Here is a 17,832-nt window from a genome sequence, read left to right as displayed (position 1 = left end):
CTGAGGGAAAAGGCATCTCATAGTTACATGTAGTAAATCATTCCAAAACTGGAATATGTTCAGAGTATTTGATCTGTATGTCCTTTTAATACATTGGGACCCTATGGGACTCCTATTCCTATAAGGCTCAAGATTCAGAAAAAAGAAAACTCTGGAGCAGATGTTCCCATTGATCTACTTTTTTCTAGTTTATAATCTATAAGAAAAACAAACCTATACTGTTTTCTTTCTGCATCTGGCTGTCTTTTGCCTGTGACTGATCATTAGATCATGTGAGGCTAGGGCAGAACAGGACGTGCCACAGGTAAATGGGGCTTCTGGTTTTCCACAGAGCTTGTGTGATTCAAGAAAGGAGGAAACTGGGAGATGATAATGGACAAAGCCATGAGGAAATTGTGGAAATCCCATTCTTAGCTTGACTTCCCCAGGGGAGACCACACTCTGCTGACAGACTGGACATGCCCATCCAGATGAACTAAGGAAGGAAGGTAGGAAAAAACAAGACCAACCAGTGATTTCTCTTCCTCTTTATCTATCTCATGGAAGACGGGACAAACTGGTTCTAGTAAAAATAAGTAAATCCCTCAGCGCATTTTGAAACACCAGGAAAAATTAGAATGACATCCCCAGACACTCAAAGAAACAAGCAAACATCAAACAGACAACAGATAAACAAATCACAAAGAAAGTGACTGTTCATTGGGATACTGTAATTACATTTTCCAATGTATTTTTTTTTAAATCTGAATTTAAGTGGAAAATATTTAGTGGTATACAACCTTCTCTGATTGCTATTATAGAGATAGAAAATGTCACAAGAATATGATTTGAGAGTAACTATTAAATCCTATATAAATTTTTAAAATGATGCCAATTACTATTCCGTTGTTTGACAGCAGGGGTTGAACTCCTTTGTAAGGGGCTAGTCCATAGACGTGAAGAACAGTGAACACTTCTTCGAACCTCACTAACGTGTTCTGATTAATTTGAAACTCCTAAATCCTTCCTCGTCAGACTTTTCTGGTATTATCTCTGAAAGGACGAAGAACGGTGACTGCCATTTTGAGGTGCTCACTAAATGTAGGTATGTGAGTGGATTTTTCTCAAGCCCAAGAGACCCCTGAAGAGAAACGCATCAACTGTCCTCAGTGGTACAAAAGATGAGGAGGAAGAGATGGTAAATTTTGGCTATCTGCAATGTCTTAACCAGCAAGAAAGTATACACAAAACTTAAAATGATGGGTATGTTCAATAGTGAAGGGATCACACTCCCAAATATTTTAAATATATATGTGTGTGTGTGTGTGTGTGTGTGTGTATGTGTGTGTGTTGTATATTATGTATATATAATTATATATATGTATATATATGTATATGATGTTTCTGAGACAACTATTCCTTACTAGTTAATTCTTCTTGAAAAGAAAAATGATGCTCATATATAAGACATTAGATCTCAACATAGAGTGGCACTTACATGCAGCCAACAGAGATGGACCGATATTGTTTTAAACTAAAATGTGAATGATGACCAAATATCTAGAAGCCATATGAGAAGGACATCTTGTTTATTCTAGCCATTTCAATAATTCTCAAAAATCCTGAAACCCTGTGTTCACCATTCAGAGACCCGCCAAATAGGCCCCAAACAGTAAGACAGTGCCAAAAGATGTTCATGAGCCTATGGAGATAATCTAGTGGACTTTGCTGTAAACATTTAGACCAGACTGTTCCGGCTTCCGGTTCCCTGTCTAGGATTTATAATGTTAACAACGTTTGCCTTTACCTTTCCCTCACATCCATTTCCAGACACAAGGCATGGGCAACTTTATCGCAGAAGTAACAATATGAAGACCTTGGGCATTAGGGCTTATTTAGAAAAGATTGAAACTTTTTGACCAACAGCAAATAAACAAAGGCAAGGAAAAATCCAAAAGGGTAAAACGATGAAGGATAAAGTTTTAAAAAAAAAATTACAAGAGTTAAAGGACTCCAACTAGAGGCAGCCAAAGTTTGAGACAGAGGCATGCCAAGATTAAATGACACTGTAGCAGGGGAAAGCTATAAACATGCAACTAGGAAGAGAATTCCACCAATGCGTCAGGCCCCGTGATAAACTCTCAGTCACAAGTGTGAATGAAGCACTAGTATTGCCCCCAACAGGAATGTTCCCAGGAATGAATCAAACATTAGGTCACAAGTAGGTAGAATATCCTACTTACCCTGTTTATACTGTTGTTCCCTAAAATAGCCTGGAGTAGAGTTTTCTCAAATTCTTCCAACTTCTTAGAACATCTTTTAAAAATATGATTTGATAGACGAAAGTCACTCGCCAGTCGGGCTAATGTACCAACAGCCTCTGTCCAAAAGCTTGAGAAGGGCAGTTTGGGGTTCCGGTAAAACATGATCAGACCATCTAGCAACTGTGAAGCCGACTCCGAAACTGTGCAGGAGTCTCTTTCAAAGTGGGTTAGGTACACTGTCAGACGGCCGGGCTCTGTCCATCTCTTCAGCGCCAGCAGATGTTGGAAGAACTGCATGTGAGAAGACAGAGAGTTTTCCAGGGTAGCGCATGGCTTTTTCTCAAGAGGCAGCAGGAGAAGGGGTGGGGGATTGCTGCTCTCCACAAAATGCTGGGATAATTCCGCAGGTTCGCTTCTCTGCTCATTAGATAAGACACATCCGGAGTCATCCATCAACGTCAATGTGTTTTCAGAACTTGTAGGGTCCTGATCTGACAACGTGGGGAGCACATCGTGTCCTGAAACAGAGAGCGACAGAAGCATTATCTCTCCGCAGCTAACGGTCTTAGGAACTAGACAATGACTGTGTTCCAAATGAAGATACTCCATGAAACATCCAAATCTGTATAGACAGTTAGCAAACTGTAAGAACTGCATAGGGGCAGAAACAGAAATTGCTTAGTTTGGCTAAAGAAACAGTTTTATATTTCCAGATGGCAGCTCTCGTTCGTCTACAAGGATGCTTCTAGAAAGTCACAGGCACTCCAGGCTCTCTTCTCCAGTCTTTTTTTTAAAGATTTGTTTTATTTTTAATTATCTGTAGGTAGATGTGTCTATAGAACTCAGTGCAGTGTTCAGAGGACACAAATGAACAAGAGGCCCCTCTAGCTGAAGTTACAGGTGGTTGTGGGTCACAGAATGTGGATTCCAGACACTCTGCAAGAGTAACAAGTGCTCCTAACCGCTGGACATCTCCTCATCCCCAGCCAGCACAGTTTTGAAAGGAGTCAACTCCATCCATGTGTGTGCTAGAAGAGAACAGTACTCATACTGGCCATGAATTATTCTGGCTGCTTCATTTTAAAACCCCTAGCCAAGTGTCAAGGGAGCACATGTTGGAGATGACAACATCAAAAATTAGACACAGACCTCGTGCAGTGAGTTGCACGAGGACCATGGTAAAGTTTTACTTGGTACATATTACAGTATTAAAGCCATATTATCCCTGACCTCAAACTACTACAGAGCAATAGTGATAAAATCTGCATAGTATTGGTACAGAGACAGACAGGTTGATCAATGGAATAGAATTGAAGACCCAGAAATAAAATCATACACTTATACACACTTGATGTTGGACAAAGAAGCCAAAAATATACAATGGAAAAAAGAAAGCATTTGATGTGTAATGATAAAATGACTAATAAAACATTCTAACTTAATTCTATTTCCCATGTAAAAACTAGATCTCAAGTATATTTGACGAAAGAGAGGTACCTCCCAGTAACATAGCCTGCCCTAGAAATGTCCATTGCTGGTTTAAAAGATGCGTACATTTTATTTCCATCAAGCACATTCATAGTCAAATTAATTTTGATGCCTTATCTCATTCATTTCTACAGTCCTTACAGCATCCCTAAAACTATATCGAGATCTCACTATTTAAATGGAACATGTTCTGTATTCTCTGTAAGCCCCATGAAGTTCATGATTACCAAACTGAAGCAGTCTCTATCCACAGACATAGACATAATTTATGTCTGGAACAGATGATATAACTAATCCTTCTGTCACTAGGTATGAGATCATAAATAAACCCAGCTTCCTTTCTTCCCTCTGCCCTACACAAAGAGTAAAATGCTGGATTACACTGATTGTACATTCTAAACATGGATTAGTCATGTTTCTCCAAAGAAACAACACACATAATTTGGGGTGTGTGTGTGTGTGTGTGTGTGTGTGATATAAAGAGGAGCAGAGCAGAAATAATTAGGAAAGTAAGACATCCCAAGACATTTACTAGGCAAGATGGAGACCCGGAAAAGCCAACAATGTAAGTTCTAGTCCAAACATGGGTGGCTGTGGGGGCTGTAGACTGAAGAACTGCGGGCTCAGATTTAACTACTGGAAAGAAAAGACCCAAGTTTTCCCAAATGTCAGGAGGAACGGAGGAAATGCTCCTGGCTAGAATAGAATCAGCTCTCCCTTCTGGTGATGCCTTCATCTCACTGGATGAGGCCAACCCAATCTGTCAACTGACAAATAATCTCACCAGGAAGTGAAGAGTGCTGAGATAGCCGAACTGAAACTTAAAATGAATAACCAAGGCATCTGTCTAGGTTGCCCTCAAATGACTCCCTCAAGTTGATTCACACCACCGTCATCTTTTGCACAATTTAATCCAACATCTTCACCAATCAGCTTCCGGTTCTGCCCACCTCTAGCTCCCTTCACTAAAGCAGCACTTTTGAAGCCATCTGTTTTGAAGAAACGTTCCAGATACTTCTCTCATTCTCTTTTCTCTGCCATAGAACACACACCTCCAAGGACCTCAGTACACATAGTCTACCATCATTGGCACACCCCAACCTCTTCATTTACTTGTGTTCATCTTCACCCTTGTGCTTGTAATAACAAGCCATGTAGTTCATGAAAACATGTGATACGTTTCCACAAACTATGGAATGGTTTTCCTATACAGTTCCCTAGATCGTACTGATTTTTCTTCAAGTCCAGCTTCATATATTCAGTAAAACTTTCCAACTTCTCTCCAGGCTCAGAAAAGCCTTATATACACTTCATTATTACCCACCTTAACCTGTTCTGAATACACTAGCTACTTCATACTGAAAGGAGAAGATTCCGAGGCAAGAGTTTATTTATGTATTTCTGCTGTTTGATGCCTGCCTCCTATGTGGTTGGTAACTTGAATACTTGTCAAAAGAATCACACACACACACACACACACACACACACACACACACACACACACATATTATGATTGAATCAAGTAACATCCAAATATAGTCAGCATAAGCATAATGTATAATTTACCACTTCTAATTAATTCTTCCAAGCATTAATAATCATTATCCAGCATATACTCATGCATTGACTACTGTAAAAGAAATGTTTATGCCATCTGGTGGTCAAATAAAAATGTTTTTAAAGCCATCTCATAATTCCATTTTAATAACATTTTGTATTTATAAGAGAATTGCATACATTTCCCCTTCCTCCCTGTAACCTTTACCATGATTCCCCTTCTCAAATGTATGTTCTCTTTAAAAAATATGTGTATATAATTTATTTATTTATATAATATATTTGGAATTATTTATTTATATATAATCTATTTACTTGTGTACTGTATATATAATATATACTCTAATATATATGTCTATACATACGTGCGCGCACACACACACACACACATATGTACATATATTCCTAAACACAAGCTGCTCGGTCAATGTTATGTATATTAATATGATCTCAAGGCTAAGTACTTGATATAGGATAGTCAACAGTTTGGGGACTCCTAACAGCAGTATTTCACTTAAAGGCAAGTGTAAACTTCCTCTAGGAAGAAGATATATTTTAGCATATGAAAAAGCACATGCAAGATATGCTGACAAAGAACAGATTTCAGCGTACTTTACTCAAGAATAGCAACATACATCACCATCCAAACTCTGATCATACAGGAGAGAATGAAATATCATATGCACAGAACTAATACCAAATGGAATGGTTTCTCTTGACTAAAGTGTCTTTTCTGAATGTAAACAAAACAGTGTGTATCTGTGAGCCAAGTTTATCCTAGAGAATGTAACACCACAATTCCTTATGATTTCAAGTGTCCATGCTCTGGGATTTTCTTACTGTCTCTTTCCTAAAACATCTTCCAGCTCCCCAATAGTAGGTTTCTTCAGTGATGCACCTGTTGTACCTGTGGCTTTCCCAGTCTATTTCACTTTCCTGAATATCTCCATCACACAGTCTCAATGGATTATTTTAGCAACAGACTCTCGAATCTATATATATCTAATTACAATTGTTCTCAACTCACTAGTCTTCCTTGCTGGCGGTTGTCTGTTTTTAAGTGCTGGCAGCACGATAATACAATATTTCTTACAAAATAATCATTAGCATTTTATCAAACATTTAATTAAAAATAACTATTTCTGGTTTGAACTTATGATATTTAGACTTAGGATATACTGTGTAAAATGAAGGATTGATTGGAAAAATATTCAAAGACAGTACAGTGAACAAATTTTCACAACTGCCTGGCATGCTGCCAACTGAGGGTTTGAAAATATCCATATGGAAACAAATAAATAATCAGACTTTATAAGTCAACTCATTTATAAGTCAACTTGCTTTGACTCAGTTTCAAATGACTTAAACCCTTCACAGAATAGAAGGCACTGTGGAAGAACTACCTTGTCCTGGGTAGAAGAAACATAAAACCACTCATATCTAAGTATACAAAAGGCAGAAGTATAACTCTCAAGGCTGGCCCTGTAGTGATTCCCTTACTCCCACGGGGGACAGCCATTAAAGGATCTACAGCCTCTCACAACCGTGTCATCCACTAAGTTTCAGGACTTTAACCACATGAACCGGGATAACTTTTTATCCAAGTCACATTCTGGCTATTATCTCAAGAAGACTTGACCTCTGCACCTAAAACATCCCAAGCCCAATAGAAACCAGCATTTATTTCCCTTATCCTTAATTCCAATGTCCTGACATCCATGCTATCCTTCAGGTGCCCGTGTGTGAAACTTGAGAATCTAGTTTGTGAAATTCAGACACTAACACATACTGATCCTGCCTACCTAAGTCTGTTCAGTCTACACCCACTTAGGTATTCTATGTGACTTTCTTTAAAGCCTCAGTCACAAGTTTCTCAAGGCCATTTTCCTGTCATTCAAAACCTCTTTAGATGTCATCTCTTCAGAACTTCTGCTCTAACTACTCCAAGCTAAGGGAGCTTCTAGATCAATCTGTCCTCCATCTTCCCATTTTCAGTTCCCTAGCCTGTCACTATCATTTCATGACTATTCCCCAGTGATATTTTTTGTCTTCGGCATTATGAATATGTGTTGCATAAAAGACCTAGACGTCCTAGCCTATTGCTGTATCTCTGAGTATGTAATTCTGAGTAGGAGCTAAGTAATATTAAACAAATAAAACCCTTTTTACACCATCACCCCATTTACTTCCATGTTTTGTGATTATTTGTAAAGAGCAGAGATACACAGGAAAGTTTTAGCCTCCTGTCCAATTGCTCTGTCTGATTAACTTGTCAGCCAGATAACATAAATGCACAATGCTTGCAACATGTATATGTCAAATAAATTTTATGTTAATCTTCTGTTTTCATTCTAGAAAACCCTCCCAAGGCTCTTGCCTACAAACTGGAAAAGCACATTTTGTTCTGGTGTGGTGACTTTTCTTGAGAGGTCAGACCTTAGTTTTTCATCATTTTTTACAACACTCTTTCTACTCTACTGGCCAAAGTCAACTTAAACTGTTTTCCAGTAGACTCTTTTTTTTTTAATTGGATATTTTTTATTTACATTTCAAATGTTATCCCCTTTCCCGCACCCAACCACCCACTCTTTCCTGACTCCCTGCCCTAACATTCCCCTACACTGGGGAGTCCTGTCTTGGAAGAACCAAGAGCTTCTCCTGCCATTGGTGCCCAACAAGGCCATCCTCTGCTACATATGTTTCTGGAGTCATGAGTCTGTCCATATGTACTCTGTGGATGGTGGATTAGTCCCTGGGAGCTCTGGTTGCTTAGTATTGTTGTTCTTATGGGGTTGCAAACCCCTTCAGCTCCTTCAATCCTTTCCCTAACTCCTCCAATGTAGGACCCTATTCTCAGTTCAATGGTTGGCTCCAAGCATTCACCTGGGTATTTGTCATGCTCTGGCGGAGCCTCTCAGGAGACAGCTATATCAGGCTCCTGTCAGCATGCACTTCTTGACATCAGCAATATTGTCTGGGTTTGGTGGCTGTATGTGTATGGGCTGGATCATCTTTACATTATTCTCTCCTGCTTAAAATGCTTCCTTGGAGCTGTTTAGAATTAACTACTTCAAACTCTTTATTAAAAGAAAAGAAAAACCTAGCAGAGTGAAATCTTTTGGCCATTGCAATACTTCCCTAACTTACACCTTAAAGAGGATATATTTCAATTGAGCAACCTTGAGACAGGCCCTCAGTGAGTCCATGTGGAAGATATTAAACTTGTATTTCAAATAAACCTTTCAGAAGTTTCTCTTATTTATATCATATATACTTTTTTTTACTTCTCAGACACAGAATTAAAGGGAATATATGTCTCAAAATGCACTACTGTTCTCTCCTCCAAAATTCATTCATTTAGTATGTTTACCTGTTCTTTACTAGACTCAATCTCTATGACACAAGAATTTATTCTGAAACACCTTATTTCTCTAGAGGTCAGTCTTATCTGCACATGAGAGTTCTTTTAGCTCATTTAGAACCCTATGCACTCGGCTCATATTCCATGCTAAATAACTAGGCTCTCCAAGCACAGAGCCCAAAGTCAATTGGTTTTTTTATCTTTATTAACTTGAGTATTTCTTATTTACATTCCAAGTCAATTGTTTTAAAGCTCTCAGATGACTCTAATGGGAAAATACTTGGTGTATATTAATTTATGTTTATTATGCAATTTTTGAGAGAACAGTAGCTTGACCCTTTCTGTGTCATCCCAATTAACATCTGCATAATGTCAAGAATGGCTTCCTCCTTTCTCTCATTGTGTTTATCATGTTGTTGAATATTTCTAAGCTCAACAGCAGCTCCAGTCTCTTCCCATGGATTACCCAGGTAGTAACTTTACTACTACTTTTACTACTCTATTCCACTCCACTTTAGCCCAAGTTATTATTGCTCGCTTGGTGATATCCCAGACTCCTTCCTGCCTGGTGGATTCCTACCCCACCAACTATTCAATGCACACAGAATCACACATAAGTTTAAAACTCCTAGTTAATTTAACCAAAGCATCTCTCCATTGTCACAAAATTTTATGCACTGAGAAAGCACAACATATGTTGTCCATCTGCCTCTTCCCTGGCTTTCAACATAGCCCCAAATAGCCTTCCTCTTACCCTTCACAATCAGTCTGGCCTGTGTCTAATTGCTCAGCATTCCTGTTTCAAGGTCACGGATTGCACTGCTCTTGAAGGACTTGGCTCAACAACCTCCTTCTATACAATGGCTCATTGCCCGTCCAGTCTAACTTTTCTGTTCTTTTCCATTCTAGGAAATTCACCACCACAGCCTGCTTTATTGTTTTCTACATTTTTTTAAATCGACTCATCTCCCTTGCTTATTGTTTCAATAAGTTATTGTCTGTAATGTGAATAGAGATTCTATAATTTCTGTACTGTCACTACAGGACCTGCAGAAGTAAGTTAGATACAGAATGAGAAATGAACTAATCAATTAATGTAACCATTTCAAGATATCTTGTCTCTCTAACCAGACATAGGCAACTGATGAGTAAACAGGTTTTTTTTCTCCTTTTCTAGTCTTCAAAATCAAGCACCATACTAAGAGAACATCACATATTCAAGTATCTGTTGCTTATTTCCTCTATTTCGGTAGATTCTCGGCATTCATTTCAGAATTTAACTCTACTGAGCAATATTATAACTGAGTTTTTCCCATAAACTTTCAATCCATAAACACCCAGAATAAATTGTCAACTTACTATCATAATTAAGATCCCACAAGACATTTGCAATGTTAATTCAAAGCCTAACTCCTTTATCCTTCACTCTCCAGATCATATCCATATTATAGAAAGACAATATGGAAAGGTTGATCCACAGTTGTAGGCTTTGACTCTGTAGATCCGTGTTGCTGCCTGTAAGCCACACATTTAATTAATGTGTATTTGCTTAGATGAAACAGATGGGAATCCTAATCAGAAAATAGCCCAAGTCTGAACTGCGGGCCTGGATATAAACCTATTCTGACTAGAGCATTTTTACTATCTATTGTGTATAGACAGTGGCTCTGGAACTTGGTCTAGTTTCATGATTTTTTTTACATTACATACATTGAAAGCAGTTTGAGAAATGTAGGCCTTGTTAAAATACCATCAAAATTTTCAGCGTACCATACTAGAATAATACGCTTTTCCTAAAACATTGCTGACAGTCACAGGTACTAAGGTAAGTATTTTCTAAAGAAAGAGGAAATCCCACAAAATTCAGTCCCTTTGGCTAACACGGTATTCTGACATCACTGCTTTTACTAAGATTATAGTGGGCAATTCTACCTTCCTATGCACCTACTTCGAAGGACCTACTAGCTCCTATTCAGAGGTAATGATAATCAGAGGTAATGATAATTCAGTTACCTCCAGGTAACTGCTAGGCATGCATACATCTTACAAACACTTAACATTTCCAATAACATAGTCTGGTAGTCCCAAGAAATGGATAATAATGATAAAATACTCTTTAATCTTCGCTTTTGGGGTGTAATCTTCACTATTGATTGTGTTTCTTCTAAATGTTGACAATCATGACAAAATCCATAATATAGACCTCTAAGTGTCTTTAAGAATCTAGGTGTGTTTATCTGCATCGGTCTGAAGCCCAAAGTACTGGAAGTCCCTGTGAATGCTCTTAAGTCAGATGAGAGGAATCTACCTTGAACCTCTACTATACCCTGAGAAGTTAGAATTGCCATGTTCATCTAGTATCATTCCCTCTTTTGTGTAATACATCATTCCGTGCAAGAGAAATCTGACAATTTGGTATTTTCCAGATACCAAAAAGAAATGAAAGAAAAATAGCTCATTAAATTGCCTCCCTTTCTCTTTGAGAGTGAGAAATAATTTCAGTAATAATAGTTAAATCACATATACAGTCATCACCATTGAATGAAAACTAACTCCATTTCAAGTTGAGCCTGATGTACTTGCAATCCCAGCACTGGAAAGGTGGGCCAGGATGGTTTTGAGTTCAAGGGTGACCTGTGTGTACACAGAGTATTCTAGGCTAGCCTGGTGACGCAGAATCCCCATGTTGGAACAAAATAACATATTTCTGTTCTAATGCCCCTTTAAGGAGCCTTGTCCTTCTCTTCATATGACCAGTAGGCTATTCAATAAACTATATTAGTTTTGTTTCAAAGTGTACTAATATGGAATATTTTCCTTGACTTGGCCTAAATACTTTTTCTAGTTTGTTTTCTGTGGCTGTAGTAAATACCAAGAGCAAAAGCAACTTGCAGGAGAAAAGGGTTTGTTTGGCTTACAGGTCACAAACAGTCCATTGCTGAGAAAACTCTAGGCAGGAACCTGAAGGTAGGAACAAGTGAAGAAGAGAAGACCAAGGAGTGATGTTCCTTATTAGCTCACTTCCTCTGCCATGCTTAGCTACCTTTCCTTGTGCAGCGGAAGTCCACTTGTTCAGGCATGTACCTATCCCAAGCAGCCTTGGATCTCCTACTGTGATGGTTTGTGATGCCTGGCACAGGGACTGGTACTATTAGGAGGTGTGGCCTTGTTGGAGTAGGTGTGTCACTGTGGGCCTGGTCTTAAGACTCTCCCCCTAGCTGCCTAGAAGCCAGTATTCTGCTAGCAGCCTTCATCTGCTAGATAAAAAAGTAGAACTCTCAGCTCCTCCTGCACCATGGTTGATGGAAAGCTGCCATGCTCCAGCCTTGATAATAACTGACTGAACTGTAAGCCAATCCCAATAAATGCTGTCCTCACAAGAGTTCCCTTGGTCATATTGTCTGCTCACAGCAGTAAAACCCTAAGACAGAAGTTGGTACCAGGGACTGGGATATTGCTGTGATAGGCCTGACCATGCTTTTGTTTGGTTGAATGTGGATTTTGAGAATTTGGATTTGGAAAGCCATGGAATGTGGGGCTTAATGAGCCATCCTAGTAGGAATATGGAAGACTTTGTCGCTGTGAGTGATTTGAAATGTGCAAACCTGGCCCTAGAGGTTTCAATGAAGAATTGCACTACATATCCTAGAGGCTGTTTTTGTGGTATTTTGGTGAAGAATGTGGCTTCTTTTTTCCCTTGTCTGAAGAGTCTACCTGAGGCTAAGGTAGAGATTTATATTAATTGCATTGAAAAGGGAAGTCTCAAAAAAGCCCAGTAGAGACTTTGTTCTTTGGTTAAGTTTCCTGAAGAGCATTCTGAACAAGCATAGCTTGCTTAGAGAGAAAAAAAATATAAAAATATAGTTTGAGTATTAAAGAGGTACCAGGAAGTGAAATGGAGCACAATCCTGTGTTCTAGGAGATAGCAGATTAATGGAGTGGGACTTTGAGGCGAGAGCCTGTGAAGCTAAAATAAGATCCAGGCATGATGGTACACACCTTTAATCCCAGGAGGTAAATCCAAGCAGATCTCTGAGCTCAAGGCAAGCCTGGGACAAGGCAGGTTCTAGGTGAATAAAAGCTTAAATCCAGGCATGGCGGTATACACTTTTAATCCCAAAAGACAGACATACAGTTCTCTAAATTCAAGGTCAATCTACAGGTCCAGGACAGCCAACCTTAGGCAATGAAGGAGTTGGAAAACAGAAAGCTAGTGATAAAGTAATAGAACAAGGGGCCCATGTTCCAGCCCCAGCAAGCAGCAGAGCTCAGCAGCTTTGGCCATGTGGCCCTGGGTTTAGAGTCAAGAACAGAAGGGACTACTGGGACAATTGATGGTGGTTAGTTGGGGCTAAGAAATTTGCTGTGACTAAGAAGAGACCATCATCACTGAGGTGAAATCATCTGGGAAGTATTTTCTGGGAACACAAAGAAGCTATGTTCCAGAGATAGCCAACGTTGTAATTCATGTTGCAGATGAACTTGGTAAGAGCACCCAGGTGATAGGTTTTGAAGGCATGAGGGATCATGAAGAACAGCTGAGGCTTGGCACTATAAGAGGCTATGGAAGGCCATTGGTGAAGATGCACCCTCAGTTGCAGTTGACTGCCCAGGCCTGGAGGGGTCATGCAAAGGAGTTGAGGATTGGCACCATGAAGAGAGGCTATGAGAGGCTCCTGGTGAAACTTAGCTGCAGAAACTTAACCTCATGCCAGTACCATTGGATGATACCAGGAACAACAGCAGCATTGGAATGGATCAACCTGAGCTTAGAGTGCTATAGAGGGCAAAGCTGTAGAAGTGATGCCAGTCCTTTGGAGGAGCCCAGAAGATCATGTGTGGATTCCAGACATTGTAACATTGAAGCTGCCTTGGAGACTCCAAGATTCTTGAGATGCCAGAGCCATAGGATATCTGCTGAGGAAAGCTGCTAAAAGGGAGTAGAACCAGCCCAGGAGAAAGAAGTTTGTTGTAATCAACAAAGATAAAAAAGAAGTTGGACTAAAGACTGCTTTGATATCAGCCAATGGAGATGCAGGGTTTGGAGTTTGCCCAGATGCTTTCTGTCTTGCTTTGGGGATTACAGTTAAGTGATTGGATGGATCTCAAAAGAGACTTTGAACTTTGAACTTTTAACATTGTTGAAACTACTATAAACTATCAGGATTTTATAAGTTGGACTAAATGTATTTTTTTATTATGCTATGGCTAGATATGGCCCCCATAGACTTGTGTGTACAAAAAAGTCTATGAGGGATGCTTGGCCTAGAGAGTAGGACTATTAAGAGGTGTGGCCTTGTTGGAGTAGGTGTGTCACTGTGGGCGTGGCTTAAGACTCTCACCCTAGCTGCCTGGAAGTCAGTATTCCGCTAGCAGTCTACAGGTAAAGATGTAGAACTTTCAGCTTTTCCTGCCCTATGCTTGCCTGGATGCTGCCATGCTCCAGCCTTAATGATAACTGACTGAACTTCTGAACCTGTAAGCCAGCCCCAATTAAATATTGTCCTTATAAGAATTGCCTTGGTCATGGTGTCTGTTCACAGCAGTAAAACCCTAAGTAAGATACATACATAAATTCTTAATCATGACAAAAAGACACAAATCTGGCCACAAGTCAGTTTGATTCTGATTCCTTCTTCTTAGTTATGCCTAGAATTGTATCAAGTTGACAAAAAACTAACCTGCACAATCCACTTCTTGTCGAATTTGACATATAACAACACCTTGAAGTATAAATTTTTCTCTTTGTTTCCAAGATCTCATGTTATATCACAATGTAAAATAGAGTAAAACATTATAAGTACGCCAATACTTAAAAAGTTCAACATATTAGTAGTACAAGGTCTCCTTAAAAATCCAAAGTCAACTTGTAAATTCCAAAACAAGTCGCATTCTTTCTTATAGTAAGAGGGAGGAACAATAAAGCACAGTTACATATCAAAATCGAAATCAACACTCTGAAGAGTTAAATACCGACTCTCTGTGGTAATTCATTTTCGGAGTGTGGGGAGATAACTTTGAGAGCCTCTGATTACCAACATAGACTGGCAGGTGCAGACGGTCTGGTCTTATTTGGCATTTGCCACTAAATATAAAAGCACACCTCAGATAGCCATTGTTGTATTATTCACAATCCCAGCTGAAGGAAGGCAGTCGGGGATCCCTTCTTTCAGTTACCCTCTGTCTCCCTCTCCTGTCTCTCTCATCTCTGTCTTTCTTTTTCTCTCCTCTATCTCCTCTACCTCCCTCCCCCTCTCCCTCTCTCCGGCTTCCCCCTCTCCTCCTCCCTCCGCCTCTCTCTACCCCTCAGATCATCCAGGCACCTCTTTTGAGATTTAGTCTGTTGATAGAAAGAGTCCACATCAAACAGAAAGACAGGATATCAAGTGAGGGGTTGCCCATCAAAAACTCCAACCCCTAATTGTTCCTGTCTGAAAGAACTGCAGGGACAAAAAATGGAGAAGAGCTTGAGGAAAAGGAGACCCAGTGACAGGCCCAAAGTGGGATCCAGTTTAAGGGGAGGCCCCAAGGCCTGATACCATTACAGAGGCTATGGAGTGTGCACAAAAAGGAACCTACCATGACTGCCCTCCAAACAACTCAACAAGCAGCTGAAAGAGTCAGATGCAGATATTTACACCCAGCCAGTGGACAGACTCTGCTGACCCCTGTGATTGAATTAGGAAAGAACTGGAAGAAGCTGAGTAATAGGGTGACCCTGCAGGAGGACCAGCAGTCTCAATTAACCTGGACCCCTGAGAATGAGCCAACAGGCAGTGTACACATATGAGGCCCCCAACACATATATAGCAGAGGACTTCCTTGTCTGGGTTCAGTCAGAGAAGATGCACCTAACCCTCAAGAGACTGGTGGCTCCAGGGAGTGGGAGTCTGAAGATTGGGAGGTAGTTGGGGTGGAGACATTTTAGTGGAGACAGGGGTTTCAGGGAGGAGATATGGGATGTGGAACAAAGGGTGGACTGGGAGGGGGATAAAAATCTGGATTGTAAAAAAAAAAAAGGTTAAATAAGATTAAACAACCAAAAAAGAAATGTTAAATTCTGTATTACAAGGACGAGTTGCCTCAAGACAAGTGAATTCTCCCATGTGCCAGCTTTTGTTGTGTAAACCTTGCTCCTTAATTTAAAACTGTTGGTGACTAAAGATGTCTACAGCTTGTAGCTGGCAGAAGAGAGGTAGGTAGGAGGTAGGCAGGGCTTCAGGACCTGGATTTAAGGTCTGACTCAGAGAACACTAGAGAGGGAGAAGAGGAAGGAAGAAGATGCCATGGGGTAGGTGGATAACGGCCAGCTAGTTGGAGTAGGAGTGTCCCAGGCAGAACACCGCAAGTGATATCTTGGGGTTAGTGAAAGGAAAGATGACAAAATACCATAAAGGATTGATATCAGCCCAGCTCTGGTGCTTTACGGCTTGTTGTAAATATAGAGGGATTTTTGTTCTTTATTTGGGAACTAAATGATCTAATGTGGGGTAGAAACCTCCAAATAATATTTACCGCAACACACTTCTCTGGCTCTAGCTGCCTCTGCCTCTCTAGTTCTTTCAAGGATCCACACAGAGACACAAAGCTGACCACCATCATGGACAGACAACTTCCCAGAAATTACAGATATGATAGGATGTGTCACGGTTCACTGGTTAAGAACTAATGAGATAAGGTTAAACAATTCATACAACACAGAGATAGAAATAGCTACAGAGTCGCTGAAAGCACAGTAAATTATTAACGAAATTGTGTATTCAAATATGCAAACTGCAATCTAATTTGTATGAAGTAGGTCAAAGAACGGGGGCATTCTGTTAAAAATACTACTTTATGGAAAGAAATGGGAACTTAGACTAAATTCCAGGGCATTTGTTATTAAAATAACAATTGGCAGAGAAGCAAGATGCCTAAAGTCTGTGTATTCAGTTTTAATTACAAATTTAAAAATTTTAAATATTATAAAATATGTAGAAGGAGCAGAAGTATTTAAATTTTCATCAGGCACCTTTCACCAAAGTTCATCTGTTAACATAAAACGCAAACTCCTATGTATTGTGATTTAATTTATATTGAAAACTTCACCAAAGCTTCATGAAAGTAATTTCTGTTATTTGATATTTCTTGGCTTAATTGGAGATCATATTTTAACTAGATCCTGAAATATCTTTTGAGAGTAAACCTATGTTTAAGATTTCTCTGCATTTGAAATCATGTGAAAGCACAAAAGCAATTCCGTTGTTCATATAAATTTAACTTAGAAAAATAGAGGTATTTTTAGCAATAGAACTTCAAAAAAATAAAATGAGGATTTCACTGCAAAGTCTACCCATGTACTTTAAAGCCCAAACCCTGACAGAAATACTCTGAATGTATTACGGACACATGTAAGCAGTAGTTCTTTTATCTCTGAGAAAAACCGGATCTGGAGTACAGCAAAACGATATATACTTCCCGAAAAACAATTGACAATTTGCAACAATGGGTCTGTTCACTGGCTAAGACAGCTCACACCACATTCATGTCTCCTTTACCACTATCCTAAGGCATCCCTCTGCAGCGTTCTCTGCTGTGTGCCGCTTACACTGAAATGTGCCATAGCATGAATTTGTCTCAAATTCACACAAAATATTTTATTTTTGGGTCGACTCCTTTAGGTTTACATATGACCTGGAACATAGTGGAAATACACACTCAACAGCTTTGCATTTGTGATGTGAAACTTTATTTACATGGTGAAATTGTTTTGTCTCATTGCTTAGAATTTGCCTGACATTCATCCACAGCTGTGTAGTTATTTTTATCTCGATTAACTTGTAGACTTTTAAAATGATTATTATAGTTCCATCCAATTTAAAGTTCATAGAGATTTGCAGTATGCAATATACAGAATTTCTTCCTGATTACTTTTTCAGTACAAAATGTTTTGTGAATTACTTACACTTGATTTAAAAAAAGATACTCTGTTGAGGGGAAAAGAAAGGCTGCCGTAGACAAGTGTACACAGAGACCATAAATGATGGTGTGTCTTAGTAGACCTCAGACGGTATTCACAGGTCTTCCTCTTAGCTCTGCTGCTCTAATCTAACTCTGCACGAATACAGAACTGCGGGCTCTGTCTTCTCACTTGGTATTAAACACGCTCTAAAGGCTTGTTTCCCTCCTCATTCATTGCAAGCA

General features: G+C 39.5%; 1 protein-coding gene across 1 annotated transcript in view; it reads right to left on the bottom strand.

The window, feature by feature from the left end:
• The window catches only part of Mei4 (meiotic double-stranded break formation protein 4), a 173,986-nt gene that overhangs the window by 113,069 nt on the left and 43,085 nt on the right, over positions 1-17,832 (bottom strand). The window contains exon 3 of the mRNA NM_001109378.1: positions 2,223-2,761. Within this exon, the coding sequence (NP_001102848.1) occupies positions 2,223-2,761 (539 nt within the window). The remainder of the gene's footprint in view (positions 1-2,222; positions 2,762-17,832) is intronic.

The sequence above is a fragment of the Rattus norvegicus genome, chromosome 8 (genome assembly GCF_036323735.1).
Source record: "Rattus norvegicus strain BN/NHsdMcwi chromosome 8, GRCr8, whole genome shotgun sequence".
In the NCBI taxonomy this organism is placed as follows: domain Eukaryota; kingdom Metazoa; phylum Chordata; class Mammalia; order Rodentia; family Muridae; genus Rattus; species Rattus norvegicus.
This window is presented reverse-complemented; position numbering and strand designations above follow the sequence as displayed.